This window comes from Rhinoraja longicauda, chromosome 10, assembly GCF_053455715.1.
Source record: "Rhinoraja longicauda isolate Sanriku21f chromosome 10, sRhiLon1.1, whole genome shotgun sequence".
In the NCBI taxonomy this organism is placed as follows: Eukaryota; Metazoa; Chordata; class Chondrichthyes; order Rajiformes; family Arhynchobatidae; genus Rhinoraja; species Rhinoraja longicauda.
The window spans coordinates 41117354-41137592 of NC_135962.1; the positions used below are offsets into that span (position 1 = coordinate 41117354).

General features: G+C 39.8%; 1 protein-coding gene across 1 annotated transcript in view; it reads right to left on the reverse strand.

Annotated features, from left to right (window-relative positions):
* Positions 1–20239, reverse strand: part of togaram1 (TOG array regulator of axonemal microtubules 1) — a 71325-nt gene that overhangs the window by 38559 nt on the left and 12527 nt on the right. The window contains exons 2-4 of the mRNA XM_078406720.1: positions 18996–19140; positions 3741–3881; positions 1378–1674 (exon numbers count right to left, since the gene is read on the reverse strand). Of these exons, the coding sequence (XP_078262846.1) occupies positions 1378–1674; positions 3741–3881; positions 18996–19140 (583 nt within the window). The remainder of the gene's footprint in view (positions 1–1377; positions 1675–3740; positions 3882–18995; positions 19141–20239) is intronic.

The following is a 20239-nucleotide window of genomic DNA, read 5'->3' on the forward strand; positions in this document are numbered from 1 at the left end:
TGTAAGTAAACTAAAGGTAATGCAAGCTGAAACATTTTGGAGCCTGTAACTATTTATATTGTTTGCAACTCACTAGTGCAGAGGATTTCCAAAATATATTTTATTTTTCAGTAATCAGGGATACATTTTTTTCAGATTCTTCATATGCAAAGGTCAGACCTTGTGAGGGCAAACAACCTGACATCGATGCTTGTAATTTACCTGGTCCAGGTATGAAGGACCAAAGCAACAGTACTGCAAGTTGCTTTGGGCCAAAAAGATGCCAATGCCAATATTCCTTCACTGATGGTCCCTTAACTATCATTGGCAACTGCCATAGCCCTCCTCCACCATTACTGAAGTTATTATTGAGGATGCATTTGAAGTATTGTGTCCAGTTTTGATCATCCTGCTACAAGAAAGATGACATTAAACTGGAAAGGGCACAGAGAAGATTTAAGGACGATGTCAGGACTCATGGGCGTGAGCGATAGGGAGAGATTGAGCAGGCTCTGAGTATATTCCGTGGAGTGCAGAGGCCGAGGGATGGTCTCATGGAGGTGTATAAAATCATGAGGGGAATGCACAAAGTATTTTTCCCAGGGTTGGGGAATCAAGAACTAGAGGACATAGGTTTATCGTGAGAGAGGAAAGATGTAGTAGGAATATGTGGCGTAACTTTTTTATTTACACAGAGGGTGGTGGGTATATGGAATAAGATGGCTAAGGAAGATTTAATGCAAATACAATAACAACATTTTAAGGACGTCGTTTCGACAGGGACATGCATTAGGGAGGTCTGCAACCTGCACACCTCTTAGCTCACTAAATGTTAATAAACAGGAGAATATTATTTATATTGCTTGATAAGTTGACAATTGGAGAACACAAATTTAGGTGACGTTGGGGATAAAACAATGTTAAAAACCTAGGGTGGTTAAATAAATGGCTCTTTACTGGGATGGATATTGGAGCTAAATTATTTTTCTTTTTTTTAAAAATGGAGGCCAGAAGTAAAATAAGTTTTACAACTGACCACAAAATGAACCCAATACTTATTAAAAACACTTTATTTGTACAGCCCCATTTTTGGCCTTCTCAAAGTGCATTATAGCTAATTAATCATTTTTAAAGCTTGGCATGGTGATGTAGGTTGAAACACTACATTTATGTAAAGCACACACAACAACGTGATGACGTGGCTTGGTTTGCAACACTGAGCTTTTTGCATAGATCCAGTACATGTATAATGTTGATCAACATGTAAAGTTCTGTAAAATTCTATAATTTCATGATGGTGAGAGGATAAGAATACCAGGTTTCTAAAAGTGAAAATTTTGATTACTTTCAGGACATAATAAATTTAGACAAGCCCAAATTACTCAAAGGTTGATTTACCAAAGGTGAGCAAATCCTCGGATAATTGGTTAGTCAACTTTCGTGAATTGGCCTGAGAAGCCCCTTCAAAATGTTTTGTAGGCCATGAGTTTGAAAAATTAACACATTGTTGTTGCAATTTCTTTGAGGATCCTTCGAGTGCAGAGATATGGTTAAGTCGTGTTGCTGTTGATAACGGAAAAGATGGAAGATAACGAGTTCCTTGGCTAGAGCTGGAAGTTGAAAATGCAGCAGCTTCAGTCGTCATGGGACTGTAGAGAAGATAGTTCTTGCAGGAAAGAGCCACGCTGGAACGTACTGTTAATAAAAGCATACAAGTATTTAAGTTGAAGCAAATATCAGACTGAATTCCAAGAGGATCATAACCAGAACTAAAAGCAAGTCATGTATTTGCATCACAATCATAAAACACAATTCCAAAAGTAAATGAAGTACTTGGTGCGTGTTTTGAAACATATGGATTGCAGCCTTCTTCCAAATGTCCCATAGCTTCACTGTTTCGTCGTTACTTCCAGTACAGACCAACGGTGGTCCCGTGAATTCACAAAGGATGTGTGACCTTTAAGTTTCTTGATTCTTTCACCCATTTCACTGTCCCACACTGCTACAGTTTTGTCTGTTGATGCTGGAAAAAGCATGCTGCCATCTGTGTTATAATGCAATTCTATCACTGCTCCATTGTGACCTTCCAATGTAGCATAATTATTGCAGTCGCCATATACAATCCAAAATGAGTCAATTAAATCCTGCAGATGCCATTATTGATCCATTCGAGTGCAATTTACAACAATAAACTTCTCCCTCGTGATCCCTTAAAAGCATTAGAGGAGCTTGAAGATTCAAGGTTCTTGGTCCCATCTGCAGCTTGGCCTGCTGCAGGCTCCCCTGCACTGAGGGAAGCAGCTTGTTACGGGGCTGCTTGGCCTGCACCAGTGCCATCTCGTTTGCAATTTCTTTTTACCAAACAATTTCTATTCTATTCGTCAGATCCTGCCGACTATGCCAATTGTTACAAGTGAACAGGTTCAAGGATCCGAATAGTAGAACAGAAAAAGGCACAATCGTCTGTTTAGTTACAAATCAGTTTTATTGGCGAGGAAAAAAACAATACTTGTCTTGGTATGCGCATGGTCCGTTTTACAGCAGCACACCTCTCTCTCTGCCTCTGTCCGCGGCGCTGATCGCGACTCAGCCCGTCGGCGAACCCTTCTCGTACATGAACACATCAGATTTATTAGCAAGAGAACAAAAAGAATATTCGTCTTGGTATGCATGGGGTCCGTTTTCCAGCAGCACACCTCTTTCTCTCTCTCTCTGCCTCCTTCTGCGGTGCTTATCACGACTCAGCCTGTCGGTGAACCCCTCTCGTATATGAACTAACTTCTGCCTTACTGGCGCCTGCCTTTATACAGGTAAGAAATCAGCTGTTGCAATAACCGCCGGTAAATCCTGGCCAATAGTGCTGCTCCCAAATTCAAACTATAACCAATGGCAGGGAACTGCATCAGAGGGAGCCCCCCCCCCCCCCCACCCTTTGGGAACAAAGCGCTATCAGCTGCAGACTGGCGCGTAAAGCAATACACAGCGCTACAGACTTGGCAGGCAAAGGTTTAAACAGAGCGCTTAGCGCGTGGGAACTTAAACAAAGAACTGTCGGCTGCAGCGCTATGGGTTCTCAATATAGCGCCACCGGCTGCAGCGCTATGGGTTTTAAACATAGCACTATGGCCACAACGTTATGGGGCACAGACTGTTCAGGCAAAATTCTCGTATAACACCTCAGAACAAATAAAACTGGAGTTGAAGCAAGTTAGCCTCTTGCCTGGCAATAAAAGAGGAGATCTTTCAGTGATAGTCCTTCCAGCACAAGATCAGAATTGGGGATGTTTGGTGATTGTGATCTGTTCAATTCCTTTCATAAAATTCAATGTAAAAAGCCCACTTACTGTAGATTATATTAAAAAAGTCTTCAAGTAATAATGTTAACCGAAGAGTCCTCTCAATATAATGAAGAAACATCTCACCAAGAATTGGGGACAAAAGACCTTACAAAGCATACATTCAATGTGACTCTAAGGACAGGCTATAATGCTACCTTGTATTTTGCAGTAAAGCAAATCAACATTTTCATTACCAGTTTAAGTATATAATTTTTGATGAGATTAAAACAGTAAAAGAAAGATTATCTTGTGTTATGGGACCTCATTCTACAAAAAGAAATGCAAACATTGTTCAAATATTTATAGTATCATGCATCCTTGACATTATGTCGCACCCTTACAGCAAAAGGGCTATCCTAATGTGTGGCATTCATTGTATTCAATAGGATCTAAGCTAATTATTAAGTCATCAATAATTGATACCTTTGTCTTGTGGCAAATGGTTTCCAATACCGAAAAGCTGCAAGTCAGAGTCTACACTAAGACTTTGTGCATTTAACATTCTGGAGGAATAGACTGGTATTCTTCTACTTCCAGGTTTAGTCTGAACTGGTTCCCCAAACCCTGCAACAAAAGGAAAGTAAATGTTACAGCAATTAACAATCTTGTCATCCATTGACATTGCTGCTGGTAAATGTTAAAGGGAGTAAGCAATGAGTTCAGATATCATCGCTATAATAATTCTACAATAATGAATGATACCCATAAGCAAACATCACAGTAAAATACATTCCCACAAAGAAAAACTATTGGACTCATGAAAAGGGTCATGATACTGTGGTGCAGATCTGGAAAAAAATGTCTGAAGGAGTCCTAAATATCATGGCATCAGGGCAAATGCAGAAGAAACCTTCTGATGATGACATCTTCGCTCATCTAATTAACCCACCACATTCAACACCACTGTGACAGATCATCTATTCATGATAGCACTGGTATTTGTGCCACTACACATTTTGTATACCGATTTTCTCCACTTCATACTGGGAGTACCTCCATTTTGTGTTGGAATAGATTAAAATTAGATTCAACCAACACAAAATTGGCCATTCATATTGCAGCAATTAGAAGAGGAAATTGAGTGCACTACAATCTGTAATGTCAGTTTTGCATGTTCTTAACTCCCTATGTACAATCTGAAAAATATATGACAGGAATAAATGCAATTTAAACAGCAGCTATGGCATACAATAAATGGAATTAAGTGATTTCACAAACAGTTTGGGTCAATACTCCATAGTCAGACTTCATCCAGACATGAATCAAAGGAGGCAGCTCTTGGAAGATTCCCAGCCAGATCCCAGCACACAAGAGCAAGGCTACAGCTTTTGCTCAGTGAAGTTCAAATTAGGCGTCCTTCCGAGATACACACCCTCACGGAAGAAAATTAATTTCATTCAAGAGTTGATTATGAAAGCCAAGTCACTGGCAATCCATTGATTTAAAAATATCTACTGCAGATTGATTTATAGGTTCTGAAGTCCACTCCTGGACTGGAAATCTGCCCACATAAAGGTACAAGAATTTCCCCACGGGTCAGCTGCCTACTGATAGGGGATTCTTTCCCTTCACTCCTCCTCGCTGGTTTCAGCTTAAATGACACAGCACTTCTCCTCAAAGCAGATCATAACCTGGAAGATGCAACACCATTGAAGCTAAATAATGCACTTTTCCCATTTTGCAATGTTGATAAATGTTTCAGCTACACTTCATCAGCTGAGCATTACAGGTTCTCTGAACCTTAATATATGGTAATAGTGTGTCTGAAGAAGGGTCCCGACCCGAAGCATCACTTGTCCCTAGTGGGTGTAGGATATTGTTAATGTGCGGGGATCGCTGGGCGGCACGGACTTGGTGGGCCGAAAAGGCCTGTTTCCGGCTGTATATATATATGATATGATATGATATGATTGTCCATTTCCTCCCCAGAGGCTGCCTGACCCACTGAGTTCCTCCAGCACTTTATGGTTTGCTCACAATTCCAGCATCCGCAGTTCCTTGTGTCTCTTTGGAAAAAGATTTGTCTTGGGAGGTAAAAATCTATCATGTGCAGCAGATAATTATTCTAATGAAGTTGGTATGAAGAAGACTGGCTCAATGCCCGTGATACCAGTGTGGCAAATACTGAAACCAGTGTGGCAATCTTTCCACCTAATGCAAGATCTTCCAGTGGTATTATTGGTGGCATCTTTACAGACTTTGGAAGTATTATCAGAAGGCTTCACATCCTCTGTCCTTTCTAATTGAAGGCATTGCATATTGGATCCTGTACTGAAATCTCCCAGTCTTTACAAAAAAGATCCAGTGCAGATTGAAGGATGCTGTGCACAGTTATCAGCATAGTGAAGTAATGGATTCCTTGGAGTCTAAAGTGCTTATATCCAACCTATAATCAACTGACAATCAAAGGCTTTCAACCAATGAATAGAAGTCAGGTGCAGGGTCGTGTTTTTGCTCGACATTTTTCCAGGATTTACTGAGCAGTGAGGATCATGTTGGCTGGCTCACTGTCTGAAACTCCACAAAGCCCCACAGAATATTGCTGGCAATGGGAAGTAATTGTTTGAAGAAGACACATTCTTGCTTAACTCCTTTCTTAAAGATTGCACCATTGTAGGCACCTCAAAGGCTCTGGAATCTTCTCAGTATCCCAAATAATGAGAAGGCCCAGATAGAGTCTGCAAAGCTTCAGTTCTTCACGTCCAGCTTTACAAAGTTCAAAATCTAAGTCTAGTCCAAAAACGTTAATGTTCTTGACTCACATGACAGCACCTCATACTTCAAAGGATTTCTGGGGTGTGGTAGGGCAAGAGGGACCTCTATCAGTGTGTTAAGAGTAGTGGCATCTATTATAGTTTGTTTATGGTTCAGATGTGTCTTGCATAGAGTCATATTGGACTAGCCAAGAGCATGGAAAATTGTTCCAGTATGCTCAGTCCAATCAGGCCAAGTACCAATCAATTATCTCTCTTTCAATGTTATGGGCTATGTTACCATCAATGCATTTCCTGCTTAAGTTCAATTTGAGTCCTGCCAAGGTAACATACCAGGCGTGATTACGTTAGTCCAAACATTTATGTGTTGAATTTCAGAAGTAAGTGCTTCCGACATTTAGGCAGCATTGGTATCAGAATCAAATGGAAATCAACAAGAAATGTCTTATTGGCTGGAATCACATTGAGCATAACATCATTTAAATGGTGGTATTAATCATCTCCACCAAGTATGTAAGAAGGAACTGTCTGAAGAAGGGTCTCGACCCGAAACGTCACCCATTCCTTCTCTCCCGAGATGCTGCCTTGACCTGCTGAGTTACTCCAGCATTTTGTGAATAAAAGGAACTGTAGATGCTGGTTTAAACCGAAGATGGACACAAAAAGCTGGAGTAACTCAGCGGGACAGGCAGCATCTCTGGAGGGAAGGAATGGGTGACGTTTCGGGTCGAGACCCTTCTTCAGACTGGTTAGGGATAAGGGAAATGAGAGATATAGACTGTGATGTGGAGAGATAAAGAACAATGAATGAAAGATATGCAAAAATGTAACGATGAGAAAGGAAAAAGGCCACTGTTAGCTGTTTATAGGGTGAAAATGAGAAGCTAGTGAGACTTCAGTGGGGGAGGGATAGAGAGAGAGGGAATGCCGGGGCTACCTGAAGTGAGAGAAATCAATATTCATACCGCTGGGCTGTAAGCTGCCCAAGCAAAATATGAGATGCTGTTCTTCCAATTTGCACTTAGCCTCACTCTGACAATGGTGGAGACCGAGTACAGAAATGTCTGTGTAGGAATGGGAAGGAGAATTAAAGTGTCTGGCAACCGGGAGATTAAATTGGTTCACGCGGGCTGAGCGAAGATGTTCCGCGAAACGATTGCCCAGTCTGCATTTGGTCTCGCCGATGTACTATCTCAACCAAATAGTTGCTGCAGGAGATCCTCAGGGCAATATCCAACTTTAACTTCTTTATGAATATTCTTCCCTCTATCATATGATTGGAATTAAGGATGTTTATAGATAATTGAAAAAATATTAAGCTCTATCAACTCCTCAGATAATGAAAGGTATCACAAAATGCTGGAGTAACTCAGCAGGTCAGGCAGCATCTTGGAGAGAAGGAATGGGTGATGTTTCGGGTCGAGGGTCTCAACTGATGCAGCTCAACTGATCAGTGTCTTAGAATTTAAAATATCTTAAAAGATTCAAACGGAAAAAAAAGATTATTTCTTTTGCTGAGGGTCTCGACCCGAAACGTCACCCATTCCTTCTCTCCAAGATGCTGCCTGCCCTGCTGAGTTACTCCAGCAATTTGTACCAGCATCTGCAGTTATTTCCTTCAGATAATGGAGGTCAAGTGTATGTGTACCAAGTTCTGAACTGCATTCAGGCCGAGTGAAAAATACGTGGAAATACTGAAGTGAACAATAACCAGAAAATAATGGCAAACCATTTTCACTTGACACCATCCTGAAGGTGTCATGATCAAGTAGAAGTCAACTGGAGGAGCCAAGCAAATACCATGGCTACAAGAACAGGTCAAAGATTCAGCCTTCTAGAGTGAATGACTCACCTCCTGACTCACTAAAAAAGCTTTACAAAGCACAAAGCAACCATGCAATAAAATACTCTCGGTTTTCATGGATGAGTGCTGTTTCAACAAGTCAGGCTTGACACCATCCTTGAAAATGCAGCTCAACTGATCAGTGTGTTAGAATTTAAAATATCTGAAAAGATTCAATAGGAAAAAAAAAGAGTATTTCTTTTGCTGAATGTGGAGGTGGTGGTGGGACTCTAAAAAAAGGAGGCATAACCTTAAAATTCCAACAAATTAACATTGAAATCAGACACTTAAAAAAACACAATGGTTGTAACAACCGGGAACTGATTCTTGCAAAAATCTGAATGTACAAGGCCAATCAAAGTATTAAAGATCGAGATCAACATATTTTAAAGATTTAGATCAACAGTTGATTGAACAACATTACCAGAGATATGAACAGAGGCAGACAAAATTAAGTTGAACAATTCAGCACAATCTAATTGAGTGTGTAACAAACTCTTGGGGCCAAATACCACAATGAAACCCAAGCACAATTTAACATTTACCTTTTAACCTACATATAAAAAGATAGGATTATTTTTTAAACAGTTCATACTAATTTACAATCCGATTAGCAATTTATAATAAGTCTCAAAATCATGCAGGTGTAGAACATAATAAATATTCTGATCGTGTTTAGGTAAATTTACATTGTGATGACATTGCATGTAGCTGCTTCAACCAAGCTCTGGAATTTCCACACTAAAGTTCTGCACTCTCTTATAACTTACTGAATAGTGAAAGGCCTAGATTGAGTGGATGTGAAGAGGATGTTTCAATGAGTGAGAGAGTCTAAGACCAGAGGGCACAACAACAGAATAAAAGGACATAATTTAAAAAGAAGATGAAGAGGAATTTCTTTAGTCAGAGGGAGGTTAATCTGTGGAATTCATTGCCACAGTCAGCTGTGGAGGCCGTGATTGGGTATTTTTGAGGAGGAGATTGACAGATTCTTGATGAGTAAGGGTGTCAATGGTTATGAGGAGAATGCAGGAGAATGGGGTTGAGAGGGAAAGAGAGCCATGATTGAATGGTGGAGTTGACTCAATGGGTCAAATGGCCTAATTCTGCTCCTTCGACTTATGAACTGAATCTTCTTTTGATGAGCTCCTTATGATAGACTTTGGTCATCTATGGTTAAGTGAAAGATTCAATTATTTTGACAACAGTCCAGTTATAAATCTTGGGGAATTTTAGCCCTATATAAATGTCATTTGGAGAACATTAACTTTTTTTTATTTCCACTGTACCATATGAAACAAAACATAAATTTCAGGAAGTATTTTCGCAAACTAAATTGGTGGCTTAATTTTTAGTGGGTCTCAACATAAACCCATAAATATGGCAACAATACAGGATTATAATGTACAGATAATAGTATTTTAAAATACAGGAATGTGCAAAGTAAAGGTTAGCTATTAATACTATAATTACGTCAACACTAGCATCCATTTAATTCCAGTAAATCCATCTATAATACAATATAGTGCACTATCAAGCCTAGTCTTGCCCAGAATGTTTGTGCTGCTATTGTGAACATACCATAATGACTTGATATGATTAAGGCAACTATTGTCAATCCTCATTCAATGATCAATTTCTTTTGCAAAGCTTTCCATTTCATCAATATTGTATTGTAACAAACTAAAACAATGGTGGGTTTAGATTTTTCAGTATCTCTCTTTTCAGGAAAACTTTGACAACAATCTTTCCATTCATTGAATGAAGAGCTGAATGTAGTTGAATGCCTTTGAAGAAATCTGCCTCTTTATTATATACTAACCGGGCGTGGACCCCTTTGGGCTCAAATCTCTCCTATGGGCCCAGCAACCCCCCGTCCAAACCTCTCCTGCGGGCCCAGCAACCCTCCCCCAACTGACAACACTCACCCACTCTATCCTCCCTCAACCCCCCTTAAAACTCCCCCAGGGCCAGAGGGCAGGCGAGGGGGGAGGAAAGGGGAGAGGGAGCCACTCACCGAGGCCCCGGGCGACAATCGACAATCGCGGTGGCCAGCAGCAGGAGAGCTCTCATCACCCTCCCCCCCCCATTGGGCGCCACTTGGGCGGGTATCGCCCCCCTCCGAGCAGCAACCCTCCCCCAACTGTGCAGGTGCGGATCCGGCGGCCATCTTACGTATTAGATCAACCGGCCCCAACTGCGCAGGCGTGGACCCATTTATTCTGCGCAAGCGCAGATCTGGCGGCCATCTTTAGCAAGTATCAGATCAACGGGCCCCAACTGCGCAGGAGCGGATGCGTTGGGTTCCCATTGTGACATTGAACACGTGGAGCCTTTGGGTTCCCATTGTGACGTCGAACACGGCTGACGTGCAGGACAGGTGGAAAAGGGATTAAAAAAGTTTAAAAAGTGAAAAACCTTTAAAATATAACAACTATTTGAACCGCATGACAATAGTGATTAAGGTGGTGCTAAAATTGTCGCAAGATTCAGACCAGAATGTCCTATTGACTCAGCATTCTGGTTAAAATATTTCAGACATGTTCTGCATTCACAGAATTTTCATAAGAAAAGCAATGCTCATACAATTCCTTCCTCCTAATGGTCAATGAATTATCCCACTGCCATTTGCAATTCACTGTAGTATGAGTGATGAGTTTCAACTGTAGCATTGACAACAGGAAAGTTCATTGTGTCTTTAGTAAACTGCTTCTGCTGGTTGTCATTTGTGTAGCCCTGTTGGTACAATTAGTTGGTACAATTAGTTGGCACTATATTTTGGATATACCTGTACTTGGAACTGCTCTAAGTGTCATCTTCTACAGTATTGGCCCCATGCCTTAATGAAATTGGAGAGGGAGCAATACGCTTCACTATAGATTGAAGAATACAATTGTGCTGCATCTAAATGATCCAGACTTTGGACTTCCCGTAACTGCAAAAACAAAGGCCAAAGGCAGTGGATACAGGGAATTGCCACATCATTCAAGTTCTCCTCCAAGTTTTGCACCATTTCAAAATGGAAATACATTGCTATTTCTTCATCCTTCCATTACTTAAAGCTACCCCAAAAGGAACACAGCAGCATAAAGCATTTTATTGGGCTGCATCGCAGCATGGTTTGGGAACAGCTCCCTCCAAGCCCACAACAAATTGCAGCAAGTTGTGGACGTAGCCCGGATCATCACACAAATCAATCTCCATTCCATTGTCTCCATTTACACCATGCTGCCTCGGCAAAGCCATCAGCATAATCAGGGATCACTCGTCACTCCCCCTTCTCCCCTCTCCCATCAGGCAAAAGGTACAGAAGTTTGAAAATGCATACTTCCAGTTTCAGGGACAGTTTTTTTCCAGCTGTTATCAGGCAACTGAACCATCCTATCACCAGCGAGAGAGCGGTCCTGACCCAACATCTTTCTCATAGGTGACCTATAGTTAATTGGACTTTACTGGACTTTAGCTTGCACTAAACGTTACTCCCTCTATCTGTGCACTGTGGACACCTTGAATGTAAACATGTATAGCCTTTTTGCTGACTGGATAGCATGCACCAAAAATGTTTTTCTCTGTACCTCAGTACATGACAATAATAAACTAAACAAGATGAAGGATCACCACCACTCTCACTATGGCAATTATGAATGGGTATTAAACGATGGCCATGTTTGGAATGTACTTTTCATGTCAATTTTTACAATATTTCTTGTCAGACATCAAGTTGAAAACGATTGGTGCAAGAGAAATAACTAATGGCTTCCGAGCTATTTCTTTAATGGATAACAAAAGCTACATTTCAGTTCTGATCTAACTGATCAAACATTAAATGGTTGGCAAGCCATCTTCAACACAATAATTATTACCTTTAGAAAAATACCTTGTTAAAGCATCCTCCAAGGTCCATGTTTCAAAGTGGCACTAAAAAGAAAATCTTCATATCACAAAAGTAAGTTCTAAAACAGACCTGCCTGATCTCACACCTTTAGATAATTGGAGGGAAGTTGTGGTTGATGCAAAATTGGAAGGCATTTAGCTGAGAAAAGGGAAAGAGAATTGCTATGTTGTACCTCCCGCTAAGTGATCCTTTAAAAAAAAAATCTGAACTGAACTATAAATCTAACTCTTGCTGGGTTCTTTTTCACTTGGAGGAATCTCAGGCATTTTCAAATATTACTCTTGTCCATGGCAAATAGCGTTCACTGTAAGTGAATTGATTTTCAATAGCAGGTTTGCAAACAAATGAAGTTGCCTGTTACAACATGGAACAGTACATGACAGGAACAGGCCCTTCAGCCCACAATGTTCTTGGCAAGCACGTTGCTAACTTAAACTAATCTTCTCTACCTGCATGTGATCCATGTCCCTCCATTCTCCATAGGCCCATGTGCCTATCTAAAATCTTCTTAAATACCACTATCATATCTGCCTCCACACCTCCAACACTTGAAGTGCATTCCAGGCCGCACCACTCTCTACATAAAAAAAATTCACCTCACATCTCCAGATTCAGGGATAGTTTCTTCCCAGCTGTTATCAGGCAACAAAACCATCCTACCAACAACTAGAAAGAAGTCCTGAGCTACTATCTACCTCATTGGAGGCCCTCAGACTATCTTTGATTGGACTTTACTGGACTTTATCTTGCACTAAAAGTTTTCCCCTTGATCATGTATTTGTACACTGTGGATGGCTCGATTGTAATCATATATTGTTTTTCCGCTGACTGGTTAGCAAGCAACAAAAACTTTTCACTGTACCTCGGTATACGTGATAATAAACTAAACTCAAACTATATTAAACTTGCCCCCTCTCACTTTAAAGTTATGCCCGCTATTCCTTGAAATTTCCAACCCCGGAAAAAAGTTTTGACTGTCTTACCTATCCATGCCTCTCATAAGTTTATATATTTCTACCAAGTCTCCCCTCAACCTCTGACATTCCAGAGAAAACAATCCAAGTTTGTCCAATCTTCAGGTTGCCTTTAATCCAGGCAGCATTCTAGTAAACCTCGTCTGCACCCACTCGATAGTGTCCACATCTATCCTCAAATGCGGCACCCATACCACTCACAATACTTCATATGTGGCCTAATCGAAGTTCTATAAAGCTGTGACATGAGACAAATTCCACTTCACAATCCTATTTAAAATGTAGTAAACACCAGTCATATTTAGAATGGTCACTCCGGCTAAAATCAAGCTATCTGTATTTACAATTGTACATTAATAAATCTTATATAATTCAAATCCTTTAAATGTAACATTTTAAAAAACATTTTACATCATTTGTTTCATCTATATTAATGCAGTAATCCTTATGAAGGGAGCTTCTCCTTTGCCATTGTTGTTACACGTCAGTTTAAAGCAACAGGGTCACCTTGAACAGGATCAGCTAAATGTCCTCCCTTTGGCTTCCGCGAGCCATTTGGCAAGGCAGTGGTTGAAAGAGCTTCAAGAGTTGTTTGAGGAGTGGTATCCAGCTACTGTGGTGTCACCAAACTGGCTAACTAGCAAACTAAATTGCAGAACATACCAGAAAGCAAAGAGCAAATTAAAAATGTAAGCTACACATTCTACGAAGCTATCTGGAATTTAATGAACTGTAGGATTGACCACAACGGGAGTATTTCATCCACCTGATTTTAGGAAGAATGAGAATCTCCTTAAAAGGGCACGGAAAATATAGAATGCTTCCATGGATGGGTAAGGTTATAGTAGGGGCTGTTCACCTTAGTGCAAAAAAAGCAGGAGATTTGACAGTGGTGTGCAAAATCATGGTTGGTATGAAGGATAGAGGAGAGTTGTTTCTATTAATAGATCATTCAAGAATCAGTGGATACTGATGTAATATTCTGGACAACAAATACAATGGCATGCGGGAACCTTCACACATACCATGAATTCACTGCCCTGGAATCGAAAGGGCATTTGGGAAAGAATATTTTTTGAGGCAATGGGGGAAGAAAAAGGAATGGGACAAGTGTGATTCTATACAAGGCATAGATTTAATTAACTGATGGCTCCTGTGCTGTAAAAATTGTATGATTCCTACATATTCTGAGCAATTTACATAAGGCTATTAAAAATAAACAACTTTTATGTATAGTCTTTGCATGCCTTGTATACTTCGCTGAGAAATATGGTTCAACAATCTTGCCTTCTCTATCCATGTCTACACTATCACTTCCTGTATCTCTGAGCAGGTTATGAGTTCAAAATGTTGATACATGAAATATGTAATGATAAAAGAGAAGCTCGGTACCATAATAGTGGAACGGTACAATGGAGTGAACTCAAGGTGCTCAAAATCCAGTTTAATTGATCTTTCTTCTCTAAACCGAACCAATAGCAAAAAGGTTTCTCTAGCAACAATCACATGTCCCTTAGCCAAACAAAGTGTTTCCATAACAGTCCGTCGTGACTTCTCCAGAGGCATCAAATTTATTGCTTCCATTATGTTAATTAAACGAGAGAAGAATACATTTGGAATTCATTCAACTATTCTATAAGTTCTTTTTCTGCCATATTTAAGTTTCTCAAGTTACTTAATCTCGTTGAACATTTTTCAGTCTGCCGAAAAGTCAACAACCAAAAAGAAAATACACCCCAGGCTTTGACAATGCTTTCAAAGTGACCTTCAGCCGTTTACCTCGTTTCAACTAATTCCAAGATATTAAAGTTAAATATGATTGCACTTTTCAGACTCATTTCAGATATTGAACACCAAACCAAAATTTTCAATCAATCTTTATGTTACTGGGCCAAATGTTATTTTGTGAACAGTCCATTATACTTAAAAATATATACAGTGCCCTCCATAATGTTTGGGACAAAGACCCATCATTTATTTATTTGCCTCTGTACTCCACAATTTGAGATTTGTAATAGAAAAAATCACATGTGGTTAAAGTGCACATTGTCAGATTTTAATAAAGGACATTTTTGGACATTTTGGTTTCACCATGTAGAAATTACAGCAGTGTTTATACATAGTCCCTCCATTTCAGGGCACCATAATGTTTGGGACACAGCAATGCCATGTAAATGAAAGTAGTCATGTTTAGTATTTTGTTGCATATCCTTTGCATGCAATGACTGCTTGAAGTCTGCGATTCATGGACATCACCAGTTGCTGGGTGTCTTCTCTGGTGATGCTCTGCCAGGCCTGTATTGCAGCCATCTTCTGCTTTTGCTTGTTTTGGGGGCTAGTCCCCTTCAGTTTTCTCTTCAGCATATAAAAGGCATGCTCAATTGGGTTCAGATTGAGTGATTGACTTGGCCACTCAAGAATTGACCATTTTTTTGCTTTGAAAAACTCCTTTGTTGCTTTAGCAGTATGTTTGGGATCATTGTCTTGCTGTAGAATGAACCGCCCGCCAATGAGTTTTGAGGCATTTGTTTGGACTTGAGCAGATAGGATGTGTCTATACACTTCAGAATTCATTATGCTACTACCATCAGCAGTTGTATCATAAGTGAGCCAGTACCTTCAGCAGCCATACATGTTCAGGCCATAACACCCCCACCACCGTGTTTCACAGGCATGCTTTGGATCTTGGGCATTTCCTCCTCTCCTCCATACATTGCTCATGCCATCACTCTGATATAAGTTAATCTTCGTCTCATCTGTCCACAAGACCTTTTTTCCAGAACTGTGGTTGCTCTTTTAAGTACTTCTTGGCAAACCGTAACCTGGTCATCCTAGTTTTGCGGCTAACCAGTGGTTTGCATCTTGCAGTGTAACCTCGGTATTTCTGTTCATGAGGACTTTTGCGGACAGTGGTAATTGACAAATCCACACCTGACTCCTGAAGAGTGATTCTGATCTGTCGGACAGGTGTTTGGGGATTTTTCTTTATTATAGAGAGAATTCTTCTGTCATCAGCTATGGAGGTCTTCCTTGGCTTGCCAGTCCCTTTGCGATTAGTAAGCTCACCAGTGCTCTCTGTCTTCTTAATGCAGTTGATTTTGGTAAGCCTAAGGTTTGGCTGATGTCTCTAACAGTTTTATTCTTGTTTCTCAGTCTCACTGTAGGAGTGATGGGGAAATTGCGGAGGTGTTTTAATCTCTTAATTCATCATCTGCACAGATCAAGTTGAGTGTTTTGGAATTTTTGTCATTCATCTCATTGGTACACCCATAACAACACAAGTAACTCAACACCATCTAATACAAAGCACTTTTCTTGATCCAACTTTAGGCCCTGCACTATTGTATACTGTGACTGGAGTATGTACAATCTACGGTGCTTCACAGCAACTCGCCAACAGTACTTGAACAGCACTCTTTGTCTGACCCTATATTAATGGTAGGCAGGAACAATAATGTTACGGAAATATCAACTCTCTGCCACACACCCTGACTTTGATATACATTGTTCTTCATACAATATAAATTTCCCAAAAAATCCAAAACATACAAAATTTGTTTACTTTATTGATATGCCCACCATTGAAGTACAGTGCCCTCCATTATGTTTGGGACAAAGACCCATCATTTATTTATTTGCCTCTGTACTCCACAATTTGAGATCAACATGGGTCCTGTTTATGTTCACAATAAAACTAGGAAGGAACTGCTGATGCTGGTTTATACCCTTCGCAGACTACGTTTTGGCTTAGGACCTATGCTGATCGCAAGGAAGATGTATCAGACCTCAATGATACCCTTTCCATAACACGGCACGTATAAAAGATGAGGAAAGTCATGGTGAAAGGATCATGGAAATTTGCTGTGTGATTGGGTCACCCATGAGTGATGGCTGAAGAAAGGTTTCAACCCGAAAAGTCACCTATTCCTTTTCTCCAGAAATGCTACCTGACCTGCTGAGTTACTACAGCATTTTGTATCTATCTTCCATGAAAACTGTCAGTCTTATTTTTAATGTTGTTAAGATCAATATTATGAATTTTGCAGTCATGAGTAAAATATGTGGCACTTGCTGAGAATGCAAAAGATGGAATCTAATTTCTAGATATAATTTCCTCACTTTAGTTATCAATAACTACCCAAAGTATGATGATAAAATTTACTTAACAGGAAATGACAAAACAGTCATTGATGTATATGTACCAATTCTTCAGCTAAGAATTACTTCAATATCATCTCATGCACATTGGTTTTTTTTGAGTACTCTTACAATGTTCTTAAAAAAACATTCCCATCTTCCTTAATAGTGTTAAAACATTAAATCTTCTAGAAATCCTGGTAGAATACAAGATTGCAGTCAGCAGTCGACAAGCATTCAGTATAAGTACATTTGGTCCCTCCTGCATTGGACTTCTCTGCTTCTATAATGGGGTAGCATGATTAAAACAAGGTTATTAAAAATAATGACCAGATTCATACCTGGACATGAAGTGCTGTGTGCAGTTCTATTTGCCACGCCAGAGGATGTGAATAAGCTAGAGAGAGTGCAAACAAATGCACAAGGATGTTGTTGGGGCGGGGGGGGGGGGCTTGAATTATAAGGAGAGATTGGATAGGCTAGACCTGTTTTTCCTGGAATGAATGAGGGTGAGGGGCCACCTTATCAAGGTTATAAAATCATGATCGTGGATATGGTATATTGTCACAGTCTTTTTACAGGGTTGGGGAGGCTAAAACTAGAGGGCATAGGTTTCTGGTGAGAGAAAAGATTGAAAGGGAATCTGAGGGGCACGTTTTCACACAGAGGGTGGTGAATACGTGGGATGAGCAGCCAGAAATAGTGACAGAGGTAGGTACAATTACAAAGTTAAAAAGACATTTGGACAGATACATGGCTAGATAAGGTTTCGAGGGATATGGGCCAAATGCAAGACAATGGGATGAGCTGAGATATGCATCTTAGATGATATGGGTCAAAGGACCTGTTTTCTTGCTGTATAATTCTAAATCAGCACTGTGGGGTGCTGCTGAGGAGGGATAACTGTATATTTAAACATATATGGCAAGATGGTAAAATAGTAAAGGTGATTATTCTTAAATCATATCGACTCGTCTCTGAAGATGTAATAGTAATCACATATTAAGCACAATTAAACATTTAATGCAACTCTTTAGCTGGATTATTCAATCCTACAGGCATGTTCTGAATCCACAACATTGTGTATCAAAAATAAAAGCAGCTATTTGTTGTTCTTATTGCTGCTGCTCCTATTCTCTTCTTTCTTCCAACTTCTTAACAGCCTCTCTTCATTTTCCACTTCTTCTTGTCTTCTCTCCACATTTTATCCTATTCTTGCCCCTCCCACCACTTTCCACCTCTGAATCCCAACACTGCTCAATGTTAGCCAATAAAACAATGGGCCATTCTGCCATAGGGATCTAGATTAACCGTATAAGTAAGCCACAGAATGGCAAATTAAGCTGAATTGAATTTTGTGTGAAGTGTTGCATTTTAGGAAGTCAAACCAGGGTACAATTTCACCACAAATGGTAGGGTCATGAGGAGTATTGTAGAATAGAGGGAACTGGGAATACAAGTGCGTAGTTCCCTGAAAGGCAGATTTTGGCATGCTGATCTTAACGTTGACGTGGGTTACACTTGGACTACTGTGTTCCGTTTTGGTTACCTTGCCAGAGGAAAGATGAGTTAAGTTGGAAAGAGTGCAGAGAAGATTTACAAGGATGTTTCCAAGACTCAACGATCTAAGTTATAGGGAGAGGTTGGGCAGGCTAGGACTTTATTCCTTGAGGATCATTCTTTTGACATGTTTAAAATTATAAGGGGCATAAATAGGGTAAATGCACACAGAGTGTTTTCCCCAGGGTTGGGAAAATCAAGAACTAGAGGGATAGATTTACTATGTGAGCAGAAAGTTTAATAGGAACACAATAGGCTGTTTTATTTCCACACAAAGGGTGGTGCACACATAGAACAAGCTGCCAGATGAAGTGGCCAGTTGAAGGGCTAGTTTTGATGACCATCTTGATCAGCATGGACGAGCAAGGATAATGGACCTGATTTCATGCTGTCTGACTCTAAATACCAAGCCTCAAAACAAAAGGGAGTGTGAAATCAGTTACACCTGATCTAACCATCACCCTATCACTGAACATATTCAGAGGTGTTCATCATGAAAAAGGCTCTTCCTTGAAATAACATACTAAAATATAGCAAAATCACAAACAACCTTACCAGATTTAGTTGGGATGGTCGAATTATTCTCAAAGTTTGTACTTCTGACATTAGGTTGTCTGGTAAAAAACACTTCATCAGCAGCTTGCATTGCTTGACTGCTTCTTGGTTTTGAAGACTGCTGCACATCATTGGGCAGTTGAACCTTCAAGAATATAAAACAATCACTGATGCTTTCCTTAAAATACATTTCCTAAAAATATACCAAACTGAATTCTCTTAAAAAAGGGCAATTATTTGATCATTCACAAAAATGAGTAGATTTTATTAACTATTTGCAATCTGCATTATGTATTTCTAATAGAGTAATTCAATTTCAAGCAATATTGATTTGGTCAGATGTTAGCATTTAAATGATAACTATCAAAGTTACAATAAAGAAAGCAGTAAACATTTTGCAAAACATTATTATTTTAACTGTAAGAAAATAACTGCAGATGCTGGTACAAATCGAAGGTATTTATTATTATTTTAACTGATAAGTGTTTGTTTACATTATGTTTCAAAAGTAATAGATTTTATTGATTGTATGCTGTTTTTCAACTTTACAAGTGAAAAATTAAAATATAATTAAGAAATTGTTTCTCCTTTACTATCAACTATTGGACGAATTATTCGGCAAAACACATCCTGCAATAGTTGCAAAGGACACGTGTAACACCGAATGTAAATATAGTTTAAACCAAAAACTTAGACAATTAAAGTAGCTAGTTCATGTCTCAGATGACCGATTTCCAATAGAAATCCTGTGTTACTTTCTGATGATTTCATAAATTTCTCAACAAGCATAGAGGTTAATGCAGAAAAGTGCAAGGTGTTGTTTTTTGGGAAGTCAAACCAGGGCAGGAACCTTCACAGTGGATGGGAGGGCTCTGTGGAGTGTTGTTGGGCAGAGGGATCTAAGAGTGCAGTTACATAATTCCTTGAACGTGGCGTCACAAATACCAAGGCGGCTTTTGGCACATTGGCCTTCATCAGTCAGGGTGCTGAGTCGAGAAGTTGAAATGTTATGTTACAGTTGTACAAGATGTTGTTGAAGATTTACAAGGTGTTGCCAGGACTCAAGGGGCTAAGCTATAGGGGAGCTTGGGCAAGCTAGGTCTTTATTCTTGGAGCAAAGAAGGATGAGGGGTGATCTTATAGAGCTGTATAAGATCATGAGGGGAATCGATAAAGTAATTGCACAGTCTTTTACCCAGAGTAGGGGAATCAAGAACCAGAGGGCATGTGTATAAAGTGAGAGG